This window comes from Crinia signifera, chromosome 11 (assembly GCF_055691185.1).
Source record: "Crinia signifera chromosome 11, ASM5569118v1, whole genome shotgun sequence".
Taxonomy (NCBI): Eukaryota; Metazoa; Chordata; class Amphibia; order Anura; family Myobatrachidae; genus Crinia; species Crinia signifera.
In genome coordinates, this window is record NC_139227.1 from 101047156 (window position 1) to 101075111 (window position 27956).

The 27956-nt window shown below is 48.1% G+C and overlaps 1 protein-coding gene across 1 annotated transcript in view; it reads left to right on the top strand.

Moving 5' to 3' along the window:
• Window positions 1-27766, top strand: part of TMEM86A (transmembrane protein 86A) — a 42139-nt gene extending 14373 nt beyond the window's left edge. The window contains exons 2-3 of the mRNA XM_083163965.1: window positions 20310-20574; window positions 23130-27766. Coding sequence (XP_083020091.1) covers window positions 20310-20574; window positions 23130-23557 — 693 coding nt within the window. The 3' untranslated portion in view covers window positions 23558-27766. The remainder of the gene's footprint in view (window positions 1-20309; window positions 20575-23129) is intronic.
• Window positions 27767-27956: the final 190 nt, after the last annotated feature.

The window sequence follows — 27956 nt, forward strand, 5'->3', positions numbered from 1 at the left end:
TAGAGTTGACATGGTCAAAAAGTTGACTTGGTCAAATGGTCAACATGGTCGACATGATTTTTTTATTGCAAAGTTTCATAATGCATAATACCATCCATATGGACTGAAGTTCGGACTCTTTCTTGTGTGGATCTTTTTCTTGTGTGGACCTTTTGCTGTCATACCCAGACAGAGCTTAGTGATGGCACGCAGACAGAGTACGCATTACAGGTCCTCATACACTAGGACGACGTATCGTATCCAGCATCACATGCGATACCCCAGCGAGTGACAGGGCAGCTCCTTAGGGGCTGGATCAAATGCGATATATTGTATACCTTCCTTTTGCATGCGATATATTGCATGCAATCCCAGCAAATCCTTATTACAGGCCGTGCGATCTCCAGCTCCGATCCAGTGCGCACAGGACTGCGCGTCAGATCCGGAGGTAAAACACATGCGTTTCAACACTTTTCATGCGATTTATCGGCAAAGTGTCGGAATCGGATTAAATCGGCCAAAACTGCAATAGTGTAAGTCCTCCTTTTGTCAGGTGGACCTTTTACACCAATGATAATGATTGTGAAGGCAGGGACTGATTACGGGGAGGGGTATCTACGGCCAGTAAAACCACCACAAATAAGCCAAATGCGTCTGTGTCTGCACTGTTTTTACTGTGACAGACAGTGACTTCCCATTGGAGGTTCTACCTGCCAGTCACCTGCAGGACAATTTGTGCCATTGGGAGGTGTTCCCTATCCTCCAGGACTGCCAGTCCGGGCTGTGAGTAGCAGAGAGCTGGCTTCCTGCAGGTCACCACTCCCTGCCTTTTGTGCAGCACAATCTGGCTTCAGCCGATGCGGTCCATAGGAGCCGGTGGCCTGAGCATGTGCAATCCTGCTGCCCCTTGTGCACCGGTCCTAGCTCCAGCCGGCTCCATTGCCCAGGTGCCGCGACCCAACCGGGATATAACGGAATTAATATCGGTATAAACAGTAAGTTCTAATGTCATCAGTTATAATTGGTGTGTTTTGTGACTTTTGTATTGATAGTACAGGGAACATTGTACCTGGTTGTGTATATTTGATTATTGCAGCTTTTTGCGTATACAGCATATAGGCCCTTATTCTAGTTGAATCGGACGGATGCGTATTTTCGGACAGGAACCGAGTGTTCTTAGCCCCGCCTTCCGTACGGATCGCTCACACCGTCCGAATGAGGTAAGACGCTGACCGAACGGAACGAGAGCGGATTTTTCATGTGCACACCTCCTCCATCTGTGGGAACCTCTCCCATCCTCCGATGGTCGCCGACCATGGAATGCTGGACCGAGTGGTCAGCCAGCACCGGGCATTTCTCTGTGCAAAAGCAGGGATATGGGCGGGCAGCTGGCACCGGCTATGTCATACGTCCACCCCCCACATGTGCGTCACGGCCAGATTACCATACGTGGGCCCAGCGTTTTCATGGGAATCAGCCATGAAACGCGGGGCGTACACATATGGTAATGAGCCCAAACAGCCCTTCACGCCTCTCTCCACCCCCTGCTCGGATGGTTCCGTGCGATAATTTTCTGCACGGATCTCACGCCGTGTTTGGACGTGTGAGGCGTTTGCACATGCGCAGATACGCCTCTGCACATGCGCAAACACCAACCATCGGCCGTCCGTCCGCACACGGAGCCATCCGACTCAATCAGAATAAGGGCCATAGTGACAGAACGCCTTGGTGACCTCTAATACTGTACCTATATAATTTACAGGTGGGAGTGCAGTGTCCCACATGTCATGTAATCAATACTGCTTATACATGCAGATGTATTATCTTCCTCTATGAGTGCTGAACCTATTGATCTGCCGAAGACGCTGGAGCCATATACAGTAATATCTGCATTTTCTTTTTGAGCCCATCTTTAAATTTGTAGCAGCTTATAGATAAATCATTGTCAGACCTCTCCGCAGATCTGCGGAATGTGTGTCCCATCTATTCATTGGGATTTATTGAGCCGGGCATCTCACATCACACAGAAAACATTACCTTTAGTTTTTATTATTTTTTATACAGACTCTGGGCCTGCAAACAATTGTTCACGGGACAGGTGTTGCTGCACATAACACTAACAACGTATAGACAAGGAGCAGAATTAAATCAAGATAGACAGGAGGCTGAAATGTTTCTGCGTCAGTAATTAATGCTGCACCGCTCATAGGCGATCAGCCTGGCTGCACGTTCTATCCGTGGGTGGCCAGATGGCTGGACTCGCTATTTACATACAACAGAATGGTGGGCATGTGCAATGGGTGTCCATTGTTATCCTTTCTCCAACACTGCACACACACATATGGTGCATGCTACCATACAGTGACTGTCAGCACAGTGATAGCACCAATCACAATCAGAGTGGCCTGGCAGCATTCTTTTCCTGCCGCCCAATAGCAGCACCAGAGGCCCAGTCAGCCCCTGTTAAAAGGCCCCTCAAATTGAGCAACTACCAAGTGTGCCTATGTGTTGATGGCCCTGGGGGATACATATTATGGGGATTCTGTCAGTTTCCTGATGGATTGCGACAGTAAGTACTGGGGTTAGCATTAAGCTGGGAGGTACAAGATGGGGTGGTTAGTGTTAGGCTGTGGGAGGAGTGGTTAGGGTTAGGCTGTGGGAGGAGTGGTTAGGGGTAGGCTGTGGGAGGAGGGGTTAGAGTAGGCTGTGGGAGGAGTGGTTAGGGTTAGGCTGTGGGAGGAGTGGTTAGGGGTAGGCTGTGGGAGGAGGGGTTAGGGTTAGGCTGTGGGAGGAGTGTTTAGGGGTAGGCTGTGGGAGGAGTGGTTAGGGTTAAGCTGTGGGAGGAGTGGTTAGGGGTAGGCTGTGGGAGGAGTGGTTAGGGGTAGGCTGTGGGAGGAGTGGTTAGGGTTAGGCTGCAAGAGGTGCAGTTAAGCTATGGGAGTAATGGGTTAGGTTTAGGCTGTTGGGGGTGGTTGGTGTAAGGCTGCAGGACGGATGGGTTAGGGGTAAGCTGTGGGGGATGTTTCATACTTAGGTGCGGGGTTCAGGTGAGGCTGTGGGAGGGGTGAGTTAAGGTTAGACTGCAGGAGGGGAGGTTAGAGTTAGGTGTGTGAGCGGTGGGTGGGGGGGGGGGGGTTAGGCTGTAGGAGGTTACTATTAGGCTGCGATTTTTGGGAGTTTTAGGTTACAATGCTCACCCGGATTTTGTCGGGATTTTGAACGTTGGCATGCTACTGTTGGCATTCAATCCATTGGGATGTCAAGGACCACAATATCGATACCATCCCATGTACTGCTGCAGTCTTTCTAAAATTAGATTACTTTGTAAAACCTTTGGCTAGTGGTAGCCAACAATGCACCTTTCTTTCTCCCTTAACAAATAATGTCAAATAATTTACACACATTTCAGGATAGATTGAAATACTGCGTTAATGATCAGGGCACGTCGCCCACTTCCAGCCGCCGGCTCTCTCAGTTGTTTTCCAGATCTTGATGCATGGGCTAGTGCCATTTGCAGATGACGCTAGCCCAGTGGTTCCCAACCCTGGTCCTCAAGTACCCCCAACAGTGCTCGTTTTCCAGGTCACCCGGCAGGTGCACTCATTATTCAGGCACATTTGAAAAGATCCACAGGTGGAGCTAATTATAGCACTTGTGATTCTGTGTGGAGACCTGCAAAACATGCACTGTTGGGGGTACTTGAGGACCAGGGTTGGGAACCACTGCGCTAGCCTATTACCTTCAACAGCGCTGCCCTGCAGGAGAGAGATCTTGCAATCCCTCCCCACTAAGCTGGAGTAGATCCCTATGTCCTATTTTCATTGCTCGAGTGCAGCTGGAAAGTGGAGCATTTAATGGCACATGCCTGTACTTCTTACCGATTCCCGGGAAGGCACTTACCGGAGCCCGCGTCCCGCCAACTTAGGTTGGTAAATTCCATCTCATTTTCAAGGGAGCACATGGATATGTGGTCAGCACCCCAGCGGTCAGGACGCCGGCGTTTAGCATCCCGGTCGCGGGAATCTAAATGTGTGCTTATTTTTATTTATTTAAGTCTCACGCCTCCGCTCAAAAACAAGAAATTGAGAATTCTTCTGTAAATACGAGAACCTGAGGGTTCCATCTGCACCTTCCATTTTAAACGCCTTTTTTAAAATGGGCTTCGTTCCTCCAGACCGTGAGTGAGAAGAAAGCGGTGGCAGCTTTTCCTGTGACACAGATCCTGTGCCCTGCGGGCGACACAGCACTCGCCTCTCCCCCAAGCCTTCCCTTGCTGCACTGAACATTTCTCGATTGAGCCAGGGACAAAGGAAGAAAAGAGAAACCCTGACAAACAGCTGTATCATGTGCCGGCCTCAGCCGCTGACACTGCGGTGAGGTCTCTCTGCAGCCAGAGCGAGCGTGCAGGCAGATTACAGGCATGGGAAACCGGCTATAATAGCAAATATACAAAGAAAGCAGGTATTAATATTGCAATGCTGCTGCTGCGGAATTCCAGGCCAAGCGATGGATTCGGAGAGAGTCAGCTTATCCCACCCCCCTCTTCTTTTAGTGTCCCATGTAACTGGCACCAAGAGAAAGGCCGTAAGCTGAGGAGTAGTGTGTCTCGCCAATATTCATTTACCCAGATCAACCCTGCCCCGTTCACTACATTAGACTGAATGAATATTTAGGGGCGGCTGTGTTGACTGCCAGAACGCTCTTGTTTTATATTGACTTACGTTCCACCGGTCCTTGTTGGTATGACCTGGGTACGGCCTGGATAAACCAGTAGTCATGAAAAGGCATCCTAAGTGCTCAGTCCCGAGCATGGTCATGGTACAGTCCCAATCATGGTCATGGTACAGTCCCGAGCAGTGGCATAACTATAAATTTTGCGTCGAGCGGGTGCTGGCGCACACACAGACCCTGCTGCTGCTTGCTCCCCCAAGCGGCTGCTGGGGCTGCCTTACAGTAGTTATGCCACTGGTCCTGAGCGTGGTCATGGTACAGCCCTGAGCATGTTCATGGTACAGTCCCGAGCGTGGTCATGGTACAGCCCTGAACGTGCTGCTTGCTCCCCCAAGCGGCTGCTGGGGCTGCCTTACAGTAGTTATGCCACTGGTCCTGAGCATGGTCATGGTACAGCCCTGAGAATGTTCATGGTACAGCTCCAAGTGTGGTCATGGTACAGTCCCGAGCATGTTCATGGTACAGTCCCGAGCGTGTTCATGGTACAGTCCCGAGCGTGGTCATGGTACAGTTCTGAGCATGTTCATGGTACAGTCCCGAGCTGGGGTAGCCAACTCCAGTCCTCAAGAGCTACCAACAGTTAATGTTTTCCAGATCTCCTCACAGAATCACAAGTGAAGTCATTAGCTCCAACTGTGGATCTTTAACAATGTGGTGGTGAGTAATGAGTGCACCTGTGCAGCAGCTAGGTTGTCTGGAAAATGTGAACTGTTGGTAGCTCTCGAGGACTGGAGTTGGCTACCACTGGTCCAGAGCATGTTCATGGTACAGTCCCAAGCATGGTCATGGTACAGTCCCAAGCATGTTCAGGGTATACCCGGCTATGGACCCCAATTTGCAGTGGGAAATTTGATGCTTTTGGGGGTAGCGTCCCCCTACAGAACATTATATGGACAGACAATAATCAGTTTAATTGTTCAATTACACATTAACTCAATGACTTTATAAGTGTCAAGATAATTTGTGGTAGACTCGTTATACCCTGGTAATTACTAATGTAATTCTCTTTTCTGCTGACCAAGTAGAAGTTAATGTAAAATAAAGGTCTTTAGAGTTCTCTCATTAAGGGAGAAATTCCTCTGAGAACAGAAGTTGGAATTCTCCCCGGATTAACATTCCTCCGCTTCTACATTCTGATTCCTGTATTCTAAAAAGCATCCAATAAATCTGTCGTGGTACAGTTATCGTGGAACTACAAGTCTCAGGAATTCCAGTTGTAAGCAAGCTGTAAATTTTCTGTAGGACTACATAGCCCAGCATTGCCTTGCCAAACCTAAGTACTAAGTATGCTATAACCAGGATTGGATCCTACCTAGGGGCTTTAGGCAGGCACAGTAAGGAGGCAATCTTCCTGTACAGATCCGACCTGCATGTGGCTACTAGGGACCCCATCGACCACCGATGGTTCCTAATCATTGATGGTTTATGGTCGATGTAGAATACTTTTCCCTACATCGATTGCACAGCACAAAATAGGTCCTCCCCCCCCCCAGGTACACAGAGCATAGCTCCACCTGTGAAGCCCCGCCCCCAGGTTCTGCAAACCTAACCGCTGCCAATCATCGCTCACAGGGACTCACTGGCAGTTGGGGTGGCTTCCCTGATTGAATGGGTCACATTTTAAATTTTGATTCATCGTTGCAATCTTCTCCACTGTAATGACATAGGGCCTGGCTTATAATGTCTCAAGATGGCGTTTACTTTTGGGGGTGAAAATGCCAAGCACTGCCAGAGCTCTCTCTTCCCAAATAGATGCGACCATTACGCAGATATTTGCATTGGGGCAAATGCATAAAACACATCAACCCCTAAGGACCAGAATCAATTAGCAGTTAATTACTGCTGGCTTATTCATCTGCCCGGTCTATTCAATCAGAGCCCGCTGCTGCTGCTGCTGCACTACAGGCAGATCTATGTTCCAGCCTGAAGGAGGCTCAAACAGAAAGCATCGTTACATGCCCAGTTCGCAGGTGCGGCCAATACATTAACCAATAGCCGCCAGAACGTACCCTGATACTACTGGTTAACGTGCATTGGCGGGGAACAGGGGCTGTAATTGAGAGTTAGTTTCCGGCTACCACCATTTTTCTGGTAAATTACCAAATGCAGATTGCCCGGGGTTTGTACAGGGGTCCGACAGTCCGTATTCCGACAGTCATTAGCCCGACGCCGGGATCCCGACAGGCCGGACCCAGACAGCATGGTGAGTGCAACTAAACCCCTTGTGGTTCGCTGCGCACGCCACGCTGCGGGCACGCTGGCTCCTATTCTATTCTCCCTCTATGGGGGTCGTGGACCCCCACGAGGGAAAATAGCCGTCGGCCGTCGGGAACCCGGCTGTCGGCGTTTTGAAAGTCAGGATCCCGACGTCGGGTAAATGCCTGTCGGGACCCCGTACGGCACCCGATTGCCCGGGTCTAAGAGGTTATTTCTCATGCCATATATATGTCCCGTATAAATTATGCATAAGTGGAGTCAAATTACAGGCAAATAATCATTAAGCGTTAGATTTGCACCTGACAGGTGAACCAGGAAGAAGGGCGTTCTGCCTCTGTAATGCTTATTGCATTCGGTGCTGATAGCCGTCATCTAGAGGTACGTGAGATAAGTGGCAGGGATCAGGAGCCTGTTCTCAATGGGTAACGTGGTCCTTTTATTGTCTGAAGGACCAGTGTGGCATAGCTACGTTTTGGGCGCCCCCCCTCGCCGCCGCCCCGCCAAGCATCCCTACCCCCCTGCCCTGCCGCCCCGCCGCCTATGCAAATCCACCACAGCCTTATCTATCGCGCTGGTCCCGGCGGCTCCATTCTTCTGCTGAGGACCACCACAAAATGGCCGCCCCCATACAGCAGACAGTTTCAGAGAACTTTGTGCTATATGGGGGCGGCCATTTTGTGGGTGTCCTCAGCAGAAGAACGGAGCCGCCGGGACCAGCAAGATAGGTAAGTCTGCAGGGGAAGGGGGGGTTTAACTATAGCACCGCAGCCCCCGGCGCCCCCACATGCACAGCGCCCCCCCGCGGTTCCCTATATCGGGAACATCGGAAGCCAAATCTAACCGTGTGTACACACTAATACACTGCAGCGTATCACAAAGCATTCTGTATTTATACAGGAGAACAGACTGACTGATGCTGAGTGTGCATGACGCACAGTGGCGTAAGCTGCTTTGTATCAATTTGCACCGCTCATGCCTGAAACAGAGAGTGCGTGATGGTGTATGCACCAGTGCAGCGGTGCCACCGAACAGCGCGTCCTAATGCAGTAATAATATAGAAGAAGAGTATACACCTGTGAAAGTCGTAATCGTTATGAATACTTACAGACTTCCTCAGGGACAGACGAAATGCACTGCTGGGGTGATTCTGGTTGGTTTGCAAAAGCAAATTCCTTTAATGGGCAAAATTATGCTGCACTGCAGGTCGGGCAGATGCATAGCTGTGCGCACATTGAGTGTTAGGGGTGCACAGGCACCCCCTAATACTGTGCCCACCCTTATGAACACCTCTCTGCCGCTAGCAATACCAGCAATACCTTTTATCAAAGACATTTGCTTTTTAGAACTGTATTCCATTTAAAGAAGCTTCCAAGAATCAGTTATGTGTGTTTGCATTGTAAATTGTACTAGACCATTGTCATATACATACCCGAGTCATCCATATATGTTTTTGACATTATTTGCATGTACTGTTACACATAGTTATTAGAAGACTAAAACTGAAATAGGCAGGAGATTATGGTGTGGCGATTATGGTGCACCCCCTAATAAAATGTGCTGCGCACACCTGTGGGCAGATGTAACATGTGCAGAGAAAGTTAGATTTGGGTGGGGGAGGGGGGGGGGGTGGTGTTCAAACGGAAATCTAATTTGCAGTGTAAAATTAAGCAGTTTACCCTGCACAGAAACAAAATAACTTCCCCCAAATCTACAGTGGGGCAAAAAAGTATTTGGAGAGCCACCAATTGTGCAAGTTGACCCACTTATAAAGATGAGAGAGGTCTGTAATTTCCATCATAGGTACACTTCAAATGTGCGAGAATGTGGGGGGAAAAAACAGGAAATCACATTGTAGGATTTTTAAAAACATTTTTTTGTATAGTCTAGAGGAAAATAAATATTTGGACAATCAAAAAGTTAAACTCAATACTTTGTAATATAACCTCGGTTGGCAATTACAGAGGTGGAACGTTTCCTGTATTTCTTGACCAGGTTTGCGCACACTGTAGCAAGTACTTTGGCCCACTCTTCCACGCAGATCTTCTCTAGATCTGCCATGTTTTGGGGCTGTCCCCGGGCAGCACGGACTATAGGGGTGAGGTCTGGAGACTGGCTAGGCCACAAAAGGACCTTGAAATGCTTCTTACGGAGCCACTCCTTAGTTGCCCCGGTGGTGTGTTTGGGGTCATTGTCATGCGGGAAGACCCAGCCATGTTCCACCTTCGATGCTCTTTCTGAGGGAAGGAGGTTTTTGACCAAAATCTGACGATACTTGGCCCCATTCATCATCTCCTTAATACGGATCAGTTGCCCTGTCTCCTTTGCAGAAAAGGACTTGGGCCTGGTGCCTCGCTGCGCTCGGTACACTATTACAGGGTTGCCGACTTTTAAATGCTCCTCTCTGGGAGAAGCCCGGAGAGGAGACTTTCCTTACCCGATTGGGGGCGGGGCTTGACTGTGACGTCATTAAGCCCCGCCCCCATTACGGGTAATAGGAGAAATGACTGATCTCCATGGAGGGGGCGGGGCTAAAATGACAGGATTGTGCCATTTTAGCTCCGCCCCCTCCCCTGAGACCCGCGGATTGTGGCATTTACATCCCCAGATTCCGGGAGGGTTGCCCACCCTTCCGGGGGGCCGGGAGGGGGACCCGATTTTTGGGAGACTCCCGGGAATTCCGGGAGGGTCGGCAACCCTGCACTATTATAATGTAACTCTTACCCACCTAAAGGGTAGATATGAACAAGTCAGTTTCATGCAAAAAAATCATTAAAAAAAACCCATGTCGCCCATTGTCGACCTTTTTTAATGTCGACCGTTTGGCTGTTGACATTTTGACCGTGCTGACCATTTGACTGTCTACCTTTTCACCACATCGTCCTTTTGACTGTTGACTTTTTGACTGTCATTGACCCTTTTGAGCTTTTGACTTTGGACCTACTGTATAGTTGTCGCTGTTTGATTGTTGACTTAGTGATTGCCTATATAAAGCCTGTATACCAAATGACCATGAGCCCCATTGATGATTATGAAATGCAGTCGGAAGATAACCCCAAATACCTACTATCGGGCTGTGTTTTGGTCCCTATACATTTGCACTATCTGTCCACAGTCACTCTGCAAGTTTTCTGGCTCTAGACACAAGAAATACGGCCATTTTAACATATAGGCAACCACAATTCTAGGGGCCTCTGATCTGGAGCAGGTGGAGGTCACACAGTCGTATATGCCAGACCACATTCTACCTGCTTCCCAGCCTGCAGCCAGACAGTGAATGGCTGTTAGCGTGCTGATTGGTGAATGGCTGGAGCTAATCACCAATGAGAGTGCAGCAATCTCTACATGCTTCCTTGCCTGCAGCCAGGCAGTAGATGGCTGTCAGCATGCTGATAGGTGGATGACTGAAGCTATCCACCAATGAGAATGCAGCAATCTCTACCTGACTCCCAGCCTGCAGCCGGGCAGTGGATGGCTGTCAGCATGCTGATTGGTAGGTGACTGGAGCTATCCACCAATCAGAGCACTGGGTGAGGGCAGTGTAATCATCTGAAGGTGTCACTGTTGGTATTGCTGTCCACAGCGGTTCTGCGCACAGCCAGATTATCAGCACAAAACAGAAACTCCTCTATGTCAATATCTCCCACACAATAAATTGGACGTTTTATCTGTTTTATTGGACACCTTACACCACTGTGTCTCCATCGCTCTCCTGTAATGACCCTTACGCGACATTCTAAATCCGTCAGCCAGCCGGATGTGATTTCCCTGTGCCAGGATGGGATTACTGGTATAAGACTGGGGATAATGTCTGTGACTTGTGCCCTCTTAATACCTGTACTAATGATACAGTCGGCATTAATGCTGGTGAGATGGAACAAGATGCCGGTGACTCATCTCCGTTCTGGAGTGAGAGGGACACCGGCTGCAGGGTCAGTCTCCTGAGTGTAAGCTTAGATGTTATGTTACCAGACTAGGGCTACTATCACGTCTGGTGGCGCAGTCCTGTCTGGCTATATACAGAGACCTCCCAGCTGCCCGGATATATGTGGCACAGTCCTGTACGGCCATATACAGAGACCTCCCAGCTGCCAAGATATACGTGGCACAGTCCTGTCATATACAGAGACCTCCCAGCTGCCTGTATATACGTGGCTCAGTCCTGTCCGGCCATATACAGAGACCTCCCAGCTGCCAAGATATACGTGGCACAATCCTGTCCTGTCATATACAGAGACCTTCCAGCTGCCCAGATATACGTGGCACAGTCCAGTCCTGTAATATACAGAGACCTTCCAGCTGCCCGTATATACGTGGCGCAGTCCTGTCTGCTCATATACAGAGACCTCCCAGCTGCCCGGATATACATGGCACAGTCCTGTCTGGCCATATACAGAGACCTCCCAGCTGCCCGGATATACGTGGCGCAGTCCTGTCCGGTCATATACAGAGACCTCCCAGCTGCCCGGATATACATGGCACAGTCCTGTCATATACAGAGACCTTCCAGCTGCCCAGATATACGTGGCACAGTCCAGTCCTGTAATATACAGAGACCTTCCAGCTGCCCGTATATACGTGGCACAGTCCTGTCTGCTCATATACAGAGACCTCCCAGCTGCCCGGATATACATGGCACAGTCCTGTCTGGCCATATACAGAGACCTCCCAGCTGCCCGGATATACGTGGCGCAGTCCTGTCCGGTCATATACAGAGACCTCCCAGCTCCCCGGATATACGTGGCACAGTCCTGACCGGTCATATACAGAGATCTCCCAGCTGCCCAGATATACATGGCACAGTCCTGTCTGCCATATACAGACACAGTGGTGTAGCTACTATGTGTCAGACCCCGCCGCGGCTTGGGGGAGCGGCGTCAGTGGGGTCTGTGGTGGGTAACGCCCAGCTGACAGTCAGTGACATTGACAGAAGTACAGAACAGTGACAGTCCAATGCCCTGCCGTTTCAACGATGCGCAGGCATGATGTTGCCCTGTTGCTGGGCATTGCCTGTCTGTCAATGAAACTGTGAAGCTGTACACAGAGCCTATTGGCTACTGTGTGTGGTATGAGGGCTGGGAAGGAGGGGAAGCACCACTGAGCTGCCGCAGCACTTGTCTCTCTGACTGCCTCCTTCCGGGTTCTCCAATCTCCGTAATGCATGTGACGTCATCACGTCACATGCTGGAGAGAGGAGCCTGGGAAGCCGGCAGAGGGGGAGCCCCGCTGCCCACCACAGAGAAGTTGTCTCCTCTAAACAGTGAGTGCCAGTCCTCTCTCTCCTTCCTGTCACTCCAGTACCCTTACATCTCCCCCGTGTGTCCTCTCTTCTCTGCCTCTCCCAGCACCAATGCCCTCACAGCTCCAACATCCCCCATTCGCACCCCCTCTCTATTCGCGGAACCCGTGACTACCCCCTCCCCCCCCTTCCCCACACAAGCTACCCTAGCGGCACAGGGGGTGTTGGTGCGATATTTCAAGAGGGTCCTTGACTATGGGAATAGGGTTATTGAGGAATTTAAAAATGGCAGTTAGGAGCTGATTGACTGGTGCTTTATCTCCGTCCACTTTATCGCTCTCCAATGCTTAGTACATAGACCCCTTATCCTACTAGTTCCATCTAGTATATATAGGGGCACATCCATCTGGAACTGGACCCGTTTCCTATATTCATATATGACCTATAATCTGGATAGTGAGAGAGAATTAAATATACAGCATAAAACCTGCGGTGACTGTGCAGGGGATTATAGAGACAAATCCGTAAATCCTGGAATTGTGGGGTTTGTGAAGGGGGAGATCAATCTGAGCGTAATTCACATTTGTTTGGTATTATACGCAACATTACTTCAATCATTCCTGACGTCTCCTCTCCATTCCTCCATTAGCGGGTACTGAAAATGCTGCAGACATACTCAGTGCTCCTACGGTTAATGATCCCTGGGTGGGTGTGTCCACAAGTGGTCGTGGCCTATGCTGCTGTTATTGTTATTCCGGCATCTGGGAAATCGTCCAGCAATTATGGGGGAAATGTACCAATATGAAAAACCTAGTTTTTCGTATTCGTATTTTCCCTACGGTTGCATACGACTGTTTAAGTCGTATGCAAACTCGTGTTCCGGAGGGGGATTTACAAAGCAGTCAGATACGACTGCTTTGTAACCCTCCGATGGTGTAATGATTCGTATTAGCGGCCGTATATACGGCTGCTAATACGAATTATTTGTAGCAGTCTGCACGGATCAGTCAGATCCGTGCAGGCTGCAAGGTGTAATAAAAAAATAGAAAAATAAATAAATAAAAAAAAAACCGGCGTGGGGTCCCCCCCACAACCATAACCAGCACCAGGCTGAAGGAGCCGGGGCCGGTAATTAAAAATCAGGGAACCCGACAAATAGGGGTTCCCCGATTTTTAACAACCAGCCCCAGGCTCCAGGTCCGGGGCTGGTTCCCAAAATACGGGGGACAAAATGAGTAGGGGTCCCCCGTATTTTAAGAACCAGCCCCAGGCACAACCAGCCGGCAGGGTAATGTCACAGCCGGGGGACACTTATAATATAAGGTCCCGCGGCCAAAACATTCTCCCTACCGACCAGTCAGCCTGGCCAGGGGCCCTGGGGGAGTGGGGACCCCCCCAATAAAGGGGTCCCCCCCCTCCAGGACTTACCTGACCAGGCTGAAGCCTGGTGCTGTCCTCGATGCCCCTGGGCGGTGGGCATCGAGCTGATAAATGTTGTAAAAAAAAGATGAACCTATTGTTTTTTACTGTGGCACTACAAGTGCCAGCAAGCCTCCCCAGCAAGCTGGGACTTGGAGAACCACAAGTCCCAGCCTGCTGGGCATTAAAGGGCCCGCTGGCACTTGTAGTTCTACAGTTAAAAAAATAGTGCACAAAACACACTGACACACTTTTAAAATAAAACTTTATTACACACAAAGCCCACACATACTAATACTTACCTATCTTCTTCCCATAGGTCGCCCTGGTCCTGTGTCGGCGTCTTCTGGTCCTGTGTCGTCTTCTTCCTCCATGTCGACCGTCGCTGTCAACGTCCGGATCCGACGAAATCCATTTGGGAAGCTGTGGAAGGAAACCATACTCACCTGTCCCAGCGCGACGTAGTCCAGGTAAGTGTCTTGGCAAAAAAACAAAACGAGCACCCGAAACCAAGCGGACACGACGGAGACGCACGTGTGTTTGTTTACATCGTGCGGCTCCGCCTCCCGAATGCCGCTATTGGCCGCCTTGCGGCCTAGCGGCCAATCAGGAGCCGCTAGGCCGCAAGGCGGCCAATAGCGGCATTCGGGAGGCGGAGCCGCACGATGTAAACACCGTGCGTCTCCGTCGTGTCCGGTCTGGTTTCGGGTGCTCGTTTTGTTTTTTTGCAAAGACCCTTACCTGGACTACGTCGCGCTGGGACAGGTGAGTATGGTTTCCTTCCACAGCTTCCCAAATGGATTTCTTCGGATCCGGACGGCGACAGCGACGGTCGACATGGAGGAAGAAGACGACACAGGACCAGAAGACGCCGACACAGGACCAGGGCGACCTATGGGAAGAAGATAGGTAAGTATTAGTATGTGTGGGCTTTGTGTGTAATAAAGTTTTATTTTAAAAGTGTGTCAGTGTGTTTTGTGCACTATTTTTTTAACTGTAGAACTACAAGTGCCAGCGGGCCCTTTAATGCCCAGCAGGCTGGGACTTGTGGTTCTCCAAGTCCCAGCTTGCTGGCACTTGTAGTGCCACAGTAAAAAACAATAGGTTCATCTTTTTTTTACAACATTTATCAGCTCGATGCCCACCGCCCAGGGGCATCGAGGACAGCACCAGGCTTCAGCCTGGTCAGGTAAGTCCTGGAGGGGGGGGACCCCTTTATTGGGGGGGTCCCCACTCCCCCAGGGCCCCTGGCCAGGCTGACTGGTCGGTAGGGAGAATGTTTTGGCCGCGGGACCTTATATTATAAGTGTCCCCCGGCTGTGACATTACCCTGCCGGCTGGTTGTGCCTGGGGCTGGTTCTTAAAATACGGGGGACCCCTACTCATTTTGTCCCCCGTATTTTGGGAACCAGCCCCGGACCTGGAGCCTGGGGCTGGTTGTTAAAAATCGGGGAACCCCTATTTGTCGGGTTCCCTGATTTTTAATTACCGGCCCCGGCTCCTTCAGCCTGGTGCTGGTTTCGGCTGTGGGGGGGACCCCACGCCGTTTTTTTTTTTTATTTATTTATTTTTCTATTTTTTTACACTGTAGCCTGCACGGATCTGACTGATCCGTGCAGGCTAAAACGCAAATAGAACAGGAAAATGGTGTTCTATTTTCCTGTCGTATTTGCGTGGGTGTTTCACACCACTAAGCAGCCGTATTGTCAGTACGGCTGCTTAGTAAATCAGAAACCACCATTCTTTGAATGGTGATTTCTGTCGTATTCTATCGATGGTGTAGACATTCGTATTTGTAAATACAAATACGAATGTTCCATCTTTAGGACTACGATTTGTTGTATTTTTGGGATTGTAAATCCCGAAAATACAAATTCGTAAAAAAAAGGTGTATTTCTCCCTACGAATACACCTTTTTTCTACGAATCCATTTTGGTACATTTCCCCCTATATTTCCTGCACTGGGACATTTAGAGAAATTTGCCTTTCTTACCATTAAAAAAACAAGCGCGGAAATGCCGGAGTTACCATCAGCTGAGGATCACGCTGTCCCTGAAGGTTGCAGTTTATATACAAAGTAAAAACAGTGTACCCATTTCCAAATTCTCTATCTCCTGCTTTCAAAGAAGAAGTTCTTGGAAAGTGAAGGAGTCCAAACTTCCCGGTAGGCCGTAGCCAGTTCCAGACATTTAGGTAACATTCTGCGTCTGATTCTAAACTGAGCTACACCACTGCAGATACACATTCAAAGCTGCTGAGAGAAATCTTTGGCCTGATTCAGTGTTGATCGCTCATTTGCAAATTTGATAGAGTGAAAACCCACCCCCTGCGTGTTAAACCACCGTCTAGTCGTGCCATGCCTTTGTGCAACTTGGCGGGGCTGAGCATCTTTTCATGCATCTTCTTCTGTTAAAATGGATCTTATTTGCAATGTGTTGCAAACATGATGCACAAGCAGCTTCTGCTGATTAAACTGACATGGCTATATTCTGTGTGCGCCTGCGGCTGTATCTGCATACGAATGCTTACAATGCCAGTCCCGGTAGGTATTTTAACCCTAACCCTAGTGCCTAGCCATAACCCTAAAGGCCCATACACACTGGACGACTATGCCCAGCGTGTATGGACAGCGATGATGTCAATCATCGCTGCGGGGAAAGCCGCTCAGTGCATACACACTGAGCGGCTTTCTCCCTGCCCCGCAGAGGGGAGGAAGACGGCGTTGCATAGTGCAGAGCTATGCAAAGCGGTCCTGAAATCCGCTCATCTGCTGGTATAACCAGCAGATGAACGGCTTTCCCGGCGATGATGCGGAAGCGCGCAGCAGTGCTCACCGCTCATCGCCGGGCCATACTCACTGGGTGGCTTTGAGCTGAAAGCCGCTCAAACTTGCTGTTTTGAGCGGCTTTCAGCTCAAAGTCGCCCAGTGTGTATGGGCCTTAATACTCACTTTGGGCATCCATCGGCATTGTCACCATTAGGACCCTGACACCTCTGTATACAGGTGATATAGAGCAGTGGTTCCCAACCTTTTTTCTCTCCCTTACCCCTTGATTAGGCTTTTCATTTATTAGTGCCCCTCCTCTCAGTATGAAATATCCACAGTACTTACGAGTGGAGTGGAAATGAGCATTATGCGTGTCCTTATATTAAGGCATAGCGGAGGAGCAGTGTGCGGTCAGGAATCGGGCCCCTCTTTGTCTGGCCGCTGGCTGTGTACTTTCTCTGGGGTTCCCGCTAACACCTGCAGGGTTAATGCCGCTGCTTCCTCCACCCGTTCCAGCATGGGGCAGATAGCTGATGTCTGAGGGCAGCACGGGTAGCGCCCAGTGGATTGCTTGTTGGACAAAAGCACGAGGAGAGACGGTGATGACGCTGCAGATGGAACTGGAAGCGACAGGAGACTTCTTCCACCATCGGGAGACTTCCCATTTTTCTTCCGCCATTACCAATATTATTTATTTATATAGTACCCCCAACCGGTATGCAGTCGCCCCCAGGGGGTGAAGAAATAGATGATCTAGAGGACAAGGTGAGGGCAACATTTTTTCCCATAAAGTTGAGCTAGTCTATTGATCTCTATGAAGAATTCTGTGTATTTGGTTACACACAGATACAAAAGCCAGATCTTGGGGAGAACATTAAAAGCCAATTATTCCATTGCTGAGAGGAGCTGGGAGTAACAAGATGCTCAGTATCAGAATTCCTGAAGCTGAGAATGCAAAACAATAATATAACAGGATACTGAAACTCGGAGAGAATCTAAAATGCAGATGGAAGGAAACAGTTACAGCGGAGAGTGTGCAGAGGTCGTGTACCGCGGGCAAAAGAGCCGCACCTCAGTGCTGATACAGCTTTTCTGTGCCTCGCACCTCATCCAAACTCACACTTAACATGCACGCACAGTCGCACACGCTCTCTCTCTTGACGGCTTCTCCTCTGGCCCTGTGCGGACAGTCGTGCATAGCCGATAGCCGTAAGAAACATATGGCGGCAGAAATACACATTTAATAGGTGTGGCTATTAAATCACGAGCCCGTGCTTGTTAAAAATAAATCATATGACGTAAGTTAAAACAAAGGTTTGTGCTGAGATGGTTCCGCCGCTGAGCAGAAAGGAATTTGAAACTGAATTTGTACAAATTGAAGAGGTTTCACATTTTTAGATACAGTTATTACTTGTGATGTAACCTGGCCAGTACAATCCAGAGCAGGAGATTTCATAACTCCCATTCAAATGTACAGGCGGCCGCTGAGAGTTCTCTCAGCCAATCATGAATGGCGATTTGGAAATTTCCTGCCCACCGGCCGGTACTGTAACCTCTTTCTGGCTCCCGGCAGTGTCACCCCCCCCCCCCCCCCCCCACATTATGATTGGTCACATGGATAGATATGGTGTCCAATCCAATATCTATCCTATTTCCTATGAAATCCAGAAAACCCATCGGACCTTTTACTTAATCGTTCTGTGTGTGGGCATGATCAGGGGTGCTCTGGATTTCAAGGGAAATTGGATAGATATTGGATTGGACACAATATCTGTCCATGTGTGGGCACCTTGAGAGGCTTCTTTTTGAACATTCCCAACCCAACGCCAGCCCATTATATTATTGCGTTCAGTTATGGAAGTGCAGACGTCTTAATTAACTTTATGAGACTTCGCAAAGCCTTTCAGACAAAGAGTTCCTGAGGTAATAAGCCTTCTAAGTACGCTGTGGATTTATTCTGTATTTTATTTGACTTTTTATCTCGGATTAATGTTATTGATTTCAGTCATTATTTCACAGTGTTCTGTTAGAACATGTCTCTTCTAGGAAGTAATTACATCATTTCACTCAGACATTGATTTCAGTGCAAGCCAAATGCATTATGACATTTGTGACTGTAATCAATTATTAATCACATCCCGGGAATTAATCCTGGGCATAAGGGCATCACTCCTGCCAGATTCGCTCAGAGATTCAGCCACCCGTCTGGGCGAAACGCGCCATCCTGCCTTTTGTCTTTGAGCCTTATTGATGGTGTTGATGTGAGGACAGGACATTATTGAGAGTTGCTGTCTGGGCAGTCTCCCTCTCTCTCTCTCTCTCTCTCTCTCTCTCTCTCCCTCTCTCTCTCCCCCTCGTTGTAGTTTCAGTGTTTATGGGGGTGCTGGGATGCCCAGCGAATGTTTGAATGGCTGAAGTACCTGCAATGTGAATGTTTTTTAAATATATGTAGTCCAGCATTGACACGTTCCTTAATTAAAGCTAGGATTGTTCCATAGATTAGCTACATCATCTTCATAACAGACGAATAGAAGAAGCAGGAAGTTGCTAATTACAGACAACTCTGTGTAGACAGTTTCAGTTCTCAAACATATTTTGTAAGTTACAGACACAAAGAGACAATTTGCTTTCGTCTTTATAACACAGAATCTATGCATAAATGCAGAGGGACAGGGGGCGTTGCCAGCAGCTCTTTGAGCGATAGCTATGTCCCCAGGGCGTGGCTTTGTGAGTGCGGATATTCCTGTGAAGCCACACCCCCTTTACCCTAGCTCACTGGCCTTTTTGGAAAAGACTCAGCGCGGGCGTCCCGACCTCCAATACAGGAATGTTGGGAGGTACGCATGTACTGTATTAAGAGGGAAGTCCAGGTAGAGAGCATTTGTCCCTCCTGGAATGGGTCATGTTGGGAGGTATACACAATGTAATATACACCACCCCATCCACCGTGGCCCCCGTCTTAAGTGCCGTGTGTTTCCCTATGGCTTAATCCGGCTTTGGTCATGGTAGGGTGACATGTTCTTCCAGGAATCTAGAGCAGTGGTTCTCAAACTCGGTCCTCGGTACCCCACACAGTTCTCGTTTTCCAGGTCACCCGGCAGGTGCCCAGGTGCACTCATTACTCACTGACACATTTTAAAAGATCCACAGGTGGAGCTAATTATTTCACTTGTGATTCTGGGAGGAGACCTGCAAAACATGCCCTGTGTGGGGTGCTGAGGACCGACTTTGAGAACCTGTGGTCTAGAGTCACTCCCTAAAAATGTGGGCATCTCCCAAACATTCTGGAAGAGTAGTTACTGGTAGGTATACTTGCCACCAAGCTAGGCCACTTGTGGGGTACTAAATTATTTATTATTTTATTAAGTTTCTTTTATAGCGCACACATATTCTGCAGCGCTTTACAGAGAATATTTCAACATTCACATCAGTCCCTGCCCCAAAGGAGCTTACAAGCTATATTCCCTACCACATGTACACGCACACACAGACATTCTAGGGTTAATTTTTGTTGGAAGCCAATTGACCTACCAGTATATTTTTGGATTGTGGGAGGAAACCGGAGTACCCGGAGGAAACCAACGCAAGTACGGTGAGAATATAAAAACTCCGCACAGTTAGAGCCATGGTGGGGATCGAACCCATGACCTCAGCGCTGTGAGGCAGTAATGCTAACCATTACACCATCCGTATTGCCCCACTAAATGGCACAGTCCAATCCGAATCAGGACTGGTGTGGGGTGCAGAGGGATCAGGTGGGGCAGAAGGTACCAGGAGTTGAGCGCTTGTAGGGCCGAGTGCGGCAAATCGATTTGTACGAGACGCATTTTGACAGAATCCAAATTTTAAATATGTTTCAAGTATCATTTTATCTGCAATGTTTTGGACTGCGGTGTGTGGGGTCCGTGATACGTTCCGATCTGCATGACATGTTGTCTGTTTTATTCACTGTATCTACAGGTCAAGTGCGAGGGCCCAAAGCTCGTTCCATTTTTCAAGGCCACCTGTGTTTATTTTGTACTGTGGTTACCGTCCTCCAGCCCGTCGTGGTTCAGCGCCCTGATAAAGTGTCTGCCTATCTTCTGCCTGTGGGTATTCCTTCTGGCCCACGGGGTCAATTTCCTAGTCAGCCATAGCAGTGCCAAGAGAATCTTTGCAGGATTAATATTCTCAGCCGTCGGGGATGCCTTTCTCATCTGGCAGGAACAGGGATACTTTGTTCACGGTGAGTGGAGCAGAGCGGGTGCCCATTGGAGTGGTATAATCTTACCTTAGTGCATGCTAAAGCTGTGGCAGGGAATTATGGGGCTTGTAGTTCCACAGCAGCTTAAGGGCCCACAGGTTGAATACCTCTGATGCAAAGGTTCCCATACCTTGACAGAAGTTTTGTTCCCTGACTTTGTACTTCAGTTGCTGTGTAGAGGATCGCAAGCTATTATTATCTGTTATCAGCTACATAATCTGCCACTGATTAGACGCAAGAGGAAAATATCATCTCACATGATCGCAGCTTTATCTTAAATATTTCATTTCGGTCACCTCATGGAAATGGTTTTGTAATTTTCCCATGTTTTCTTTTTTTCAATCCACGCCCTCCAATTGCTAAAACGGTAGATCTGAAGTCAGTTGCAAAAGCAACTTTTTGACTTAACTGCTCTGGAGCTGAATGAAGTACAAAGTACAAGAACATTGCTTACAGTGCTGTCCCCCCCCCCCCCTATCTTTGCCCCTTTGTGCCTGCTGCGCAAATAATGATAATATTGGATGTAAAATTTTGTTGTGATCTCTTCAAACTTTTTTTTCCTCCATGAGAATTAAAATAGCAATAACATTTACACTTATTGCCACCCACATGCCAGTAACACACAGTCATCGTAACTTATCTGAGTCACACAGGTTTAGTTATTTAATGATGAATAGCAATAAAAAAAATGTACCTAGGAGGCTGCTTTGGAGCAGGAAAATGATGAAAATATGGCGAGATTTCTTTTATGTCTGTCACTAGCCGGATTTTGGAATATGAGGCATTACAGAACACACCCCTGATCTTCCAAGGTAGGCATCGACCAAAGTCTAAGGCCCCACCCCTGAAGAGTAAAGCCCTACCCCTGAATTGCACAGCCTCACCCAGTACAACTTCCTGACACTGTATTTCTTTTATGTCTGTCATGAGTCGGATTTTGGAATATGATGCATTTTAGAACATGCCACTGATCTTCCAAGGTATGCACCAACCACAGTCTAAGGCCCCGACCCTGAATAATGAAGCCCTGCCCCTGAATTACACAGCCCCACCTTAGTAATAAAGCCCTGCCCCTGAATTGCACAACCCCACCCCTCTGGCCACAAAATTGGAATCAGCTACAAGTGTTTCATGGTGTGGAAATGCCATGTGACAAGTCCACGCTCCTGACACTGTATTAACCTCTATTTCATTTAGGTAAAAAAAAAAAATAGTTAAAACTCGCTGATGAGTTTAATCTCATTATGGGCTAAATAATTACGAGAGAGCCGACTCGGGCATGTGTGCCTGTGTGTTCGGAGTTGTGTATTAGATGGGGCAGATGTATGCTCCTCTGCAGGGGGCCTGGGACACGGTTTCTTCTGGGGTGCGCAGGCTACATTACAGAGTTGCAATGTACATGAGTCCCATAGTCTGTAACCCACAATGGCCTCATTCACTTTCCCCAGACAGTAAATCCCTTTCCCACATTCTTCATTTTCCCTTGTTGCCATTCGTGGGAGTTGGGGGACGTTGGGGGCTCAGCAGCTGTAATTACTGGCAGCCTGACACTGTTTCCGTGCTCTGTATTGTACATAGAGCGTCCCTAGCCCCCTCCTCAGTCACACTTGAATGAGATCCTGTGTACATCTCAGGGTTCTAGAGTTCATTGTCTCACTTCGCTCTATGAGCAGGGTAACCACAATACTGGGACACTGAAATAAAGGGCCAAGTATACACTGTAGCCAGTGTTCAGGCTGAGAACTAACGTCTTACTAAAATGACAGTTAGGGGCTTTTAGTTTTTTAATTGTAAACATTATTTCTGATGAGATAAATGAAAGATGAAACCAGTCTTGTTTGTAGTGACATTCGGCAATGCACGATGTGCGAGGTACGGAGGGTGGCGGCACAGAACATACACATGTTACACCTAGCATCTATACATTATACGGCACAAGATGCCCGGCGCGGCTAAGGCTCTCGGAGAAGAGTAACGTGCAGCCCTTTTCTTTATATTTTGCCTCTTAGGCTGCACTGACAGTTGATGTCACAAATTCTTAGTGACTGGATAGGCACACTCTCAGTGATGTCACTGGCTCCTAGTGACTGGATAGGCTGCACGCTCAGTGATGTCAAAAGTTCCTAGTGACTGGATAGGCCGCACGCTCAGTGATATGATTGGCTCCTAGTGACTGTATAGGCTGCACTCCCAGTGATGTAACGGGTTCCTAGTGACTGGATAGGCTGCCTTCTCAGTGATGTTACTGGCTCCTAGTGACTGGATAGGCCGCACTCTCAGTGATGTCACTGGCTCCTAGTGACTGGATAGGCCACACTCTCAGTGATGTCACTGGCTCCTATTGACTGAATAGGCTGCACTCTCAGTGATAACACTGGTTCCTTAAGACTGGATAGGCTGCACTCTCAGTAATGTCACTGGCTCCTAGTACAGATGTCCGAATGAACCTGTTGCTGACTTTCTGGAGCCCTTGTGTATCATTCTATCTGCATGCATTCCATGTCTCTCACCGCTGCCTGTCTGCTCTCTCTCCACAGGTTTGCTGATGTTTGCAATCGCCCACATCCTGTACTCTTCTGCCTTTGGGATGAAACCCCTGGACCTCCGGACCGGAGCTGTGATGGGCCTGATCTCCTTCTTCTTATACATGCTGCTGTATTCCTACCTCTCAGGTCCCTTTACTTACATGGTCGCTGTGTACACAGCCCTCATCGCCTTCATGGGGTGGCGGGCAGTTGCCGGCGTGCAGCTGTGCAATGACCTATGGACATGGACCAAGCTGTCGGCGTGCATCGGTGCCGTGCTTTTCATCGTGTCCGACCTGACTATCGCCGTCAACAAGTTCTGCTTCCCTGTCCCCTGCTCCAGAACCATCATTATGGCAACTTACTATGCAGCTCAGATGCTGATCGCCCTGTCGGCCGTGGAGTGTAGAGATGATGACGATTATAGGAAGAAAAAGTAGGAGACCCCTGGACTAGTTTGGAGAAGTGGGTACACCCCCCTCCCCTCCCTCCAGAGATATGTCCGCCTCCAGTGCATTGATTGTGATTTAGCTTCTCCGAAGCGGCGACGGCTGCTTCACCGGTGCCCTTTAACTCTGGTTTGTTGGTGGTATGTGGTTAACTGACAGATGCCGGTAACGCCAATCCAGAAGGGTTTCGCTCATTACATTGCTTGAGGCTGGGTCTATGTGAAGCTTCTCTGCACTATGTTCTGTATGTGACGCACATCCTATAACATGTATGTACTCCAAGAGGGCTGTATACCGCAGTAGGAGCTGTGTTAAGGGTCCCTATTGTTTATAGAACGCACCCCCCCCCCTCCACCTGCAGGAGACGGCGCTCGCTGCTTTCCCGATAGAGATATTACCGCCCCCTATAGGCTGGCTTTCTTGTAGGCCCTGGCGTGTGTCTGCGGCATGGGGCAGACTGGAAGCATTGATGGCAGAACTCACCACTATACTACACATATTACCTGGTGCTGTTTGCAGACAGTGACAAGTATTGATTTGCTCTCATCTGTGAATCATTATCCGTAAGCTACTAATTACTTCCCTGCAGTGCACCTGAATAGGGATGCTTGGCTTAGTTGACTGGTGTGCCATCGGTGGCTGCTAGTCTGTGTGGGACTACAAAGAACAGCATGCCCTGCCAGCACCTCATGAGTTGCGGAACCACACTCTAAACTAGTGTCTTCAATCCATACGCATGCCATATATCCTGGCGATGGCAATATCCCTGATCATTGTATTATTTCCCATAACTGGGGTTGTCCGGCACAGGGCGCCTGTATCACGTATCAGGACTTCCCCGTATGCACTGGCTGCCCATATCAGGAATTTATTATTTGGCACATGAGGTTGCAGCGGAATACACCCAGGGGGCGGCTGCCGCTTCCTGCTTTACTCCACACAATTGCCCTTCCTTTACTCCATAGCGCAAACTGCTGCGCCGCTCCTTATTCCATCACATAAAAGAACAATACTGTATTAGTGACTGTACATATAATAGTTGGAAGTTGGTTGAATTCACTACATACTATATTATACAGTGAGATTATAACTACGGAGCTCCAGAAAGGACATTTCTCCTAACTGGGGGACCGCTTCTATATTTTCATTTTATTCTTTGTAGGCACTAGTGGTTATTATATAATTACTTAGATATTATTTCATGGTTTGATTTACACTATTTTCTTTAGAACTCTGAAATGTGCGAGAACGGCCACAAACTTCCCATTAAATAGTGTTCAGCAGCTAGGATCTGGCATCCTAGGTAGACAAATGACAGGTCGGCAGTGTTCAAGATCAACCAGTACAAAAGGCCGGCATAATAGTCAACGCAAATGGTCGACATAATTTTTTGGGGGGGTGTTTACGCATTTTCCCAACTTTTGCTTGGCTTAATATCCACGTGGACTGTGACTGGGTCCAGTAACGGGTCGACCTTTTGACCCTGTTGAGTGTACCCACTGTCTACCCTTTTGACCTTTGTCCCTGTCAACCCAATGACTGTCTACCTAGACCAGGCGTAGGCAACAGATGGCTCTCCAGCTGTTTTGAAACTACAAGTCCCAGCATGCCATGCCACAGTTCTGCTATTAGGAAGTGCTAAAACTGTGGCAAGGCATGCTGGGACTTGTAGTTTCACAACAGCTGGAGAGCCACAAATAAAATGTTATATACAATTCTCCTTCAATCAGTATTTAGAATCCAGTGTATGATAAATCTGTGTTCAGGATAATGTGAGAGGTTTATACCGTGCATTGTCCATAAGCCAAAACGATGTACATAAGTAATGAGGTCGTTACATAGAAGACCTACAACGTATTACTCAGACTTCCTGCCTGCAGTCTATTCTTACTGGTGCTGCCTTTGCTTCTGCTGCAAATGTTTCGATATTCAGCAGCAGAGACCTTTTCTATCGTACCGTCACGTGCAAACATCCTTGTGTCATGCTGTAGCTTTCTGAGGTAAAGGAAGCCATTTTGGGGGCTAATGCACATGCCTTCAGATTGGTTTGATTAAGGCATCCCAGAGAGCCCCATTTCAAGAGCATGAGAGGTACGACTCACAGCGCCGATCCCATTCTCTGTTGTCTGTGCGGCCTCCCACAAAGATAACCGGACATCGGCCATTGTGTTTAAACATGAATTAGGCCCATTGTCCCATTACTGGGCGTTTGGACAAATGGTGATATTGGGAATGTAGCCTATCAAATCCCAGTGACCTGTTAGGCAGCACACACGGAGATGTGGATTCAGCTCACAAAATGGCTCCTGCTGTTAGAGCGGTGACTGGCGGTCTTCATGGCGCAGATAACAGCGGCACCTTCTAACCCACAAATAACCAATCACTCCGTGTTCTCATTTCAATAGTCTTAGCCGCACCAGGTCATACCTGTGATTGGCCAATGTGAGCAGGACAAGCATCACGTTACTGAGTAATCCTACTGCTGTAATAGTCTCCTTTTATGAGTGTCTTAATGAATCACGAGTTTGGAATCTATAAAGAGACTCTTAAAAAGTTACTTGACATATTGTGACAGTATAACTGCAGTACTGATTGTTCTATATTGCTTTTACCACTCTTATGTTTGTGTGTTATTGATATATATACCTGTATGATACAGTTGTTTGTACATGTATCACTGCTATTCGTGGCGTCACAGGCGTTTGTTCAGTCGTGTGATCCACTGCACCATGCCATATTCCAGAAATGTATAACTTAACTACTGAAGAGGATTAGAGCTCAGCAAAATGACACTGACAATGCAGCTGTAAATATTATATTGCGGCATGATTGCTGCTTAGGCCTAGATGCCCCCTGGCAGCACATGCGCCACCTCGTTATAAAGTTGGGCGGGCCCTACTCAGGTGTAGTATAACGGTCATCACAGACAATCTTCATTTGTGTCAATAAAGTTGGGGAGATTTTGATTCCCTTGTTGTGCAGAGCGGGATTCGTAACATCTATGTAAACATTAAAGGGTAAATTTACAGTATACAGATTCTGGCTATCTCTTCGCTTCATATACAGAATCTGATTGGTTGCTATAAGCAACATCACCTTTTTTCAGTTGTAAAAGCTTTAGGGAATTTACCGCTTATAGTAACTTTTTCTTTTTTCCTGATACGTTCTGAAAGCTTTTAAACAAAAATGTCCATTTGGTTTCTTTACATTATTACATATGTTGTCACTTTTTCTCCTGCCTGCGACCTCCCTCCGTTTGCAGTCTGAACGGCATCGGTGCATGGGCAATACAGCGTGGCGATAGCGTTGTGTGAGCCTGATTCGGACCCAGATGTGGTTTAGCGAGGATTCGCTACACCATAGCTGTCTGCGCCAGACTGTGGGGGGCAAGGTCATTCCGTTTGGCGCTGTGTCCCTCCCAGCCATGTGCCCACAAGATTTTGTGACCGCCCTGCTAACGTGCGTGCACAGCGAGAGTATTAAAAAGACCTATTCGTTGTTTTAGGCACCGCTGGGCCCAGCTATGTATGCCTAATAGCAGCTGCGGCCTGTCTCCCTTGTCTGTCGATTTCTTCTTTCTGAACCTGAGCAAGACAGGGAAATCCAGAGTAAATGCTCTCTAGTGGCAAACTGTCAGTTTTCTTGATTTTCCCGAATCCACGTACAAACGTCTCTCACCAATGGCGCAGGTTTTTAAGATGTCCTCGACTTAACGTGATGCTATTTCCATCTAAATCAGCATTGGCAAACTGAGCCTCCAATTGTGCAGGATCCTGTTTTATTACAAATGTATTATTACCGCTTGAAATGATAAAAAAAAAAATGATGTAATTGAAAGGGACATTTTTTCACTATAAAAGCCCATTACGATGCATTATAGAAAGTCATTTTAAATAATTAAACTTTAAAAGACCGTTGGGTTCCAAATTGTCAGCTTCGTTCAGCTCGGCCTCAGAAAACTGTGAAACGCTGGAATATGCTGGATACTACCCTCGCTGACGCGTTCCGCTCACCTCTGGCGGTTTATTCTGTACGTGTCGAAGTATTAACCTTTTCTCTTCTCCTTTATCGGATTAGCAGTTTCAGCTAATGTCTGTGTGTAATATTAAGAATCCCAGGGTTTCAAGTATGTTTCACACTCTCTTGTTATCTATTGCCGAACACTGCGGACATTTATGGATTAAAATATTACACAAATCATTCATTAAAGATGTTGGTGGGTTAATCAAAATGTATTATTTTTTGTAGGTTTTTAAAATTATTATATGAGAAAGGTAGATGGACAGACAGATACAACCTGATCCCCCAAAGCGTGCCACCACCAGAGGACGCCTCTTCAGCGGGGTAACCCCCGTCAACGGTTGACATTAAACTATCCACATAGACTATG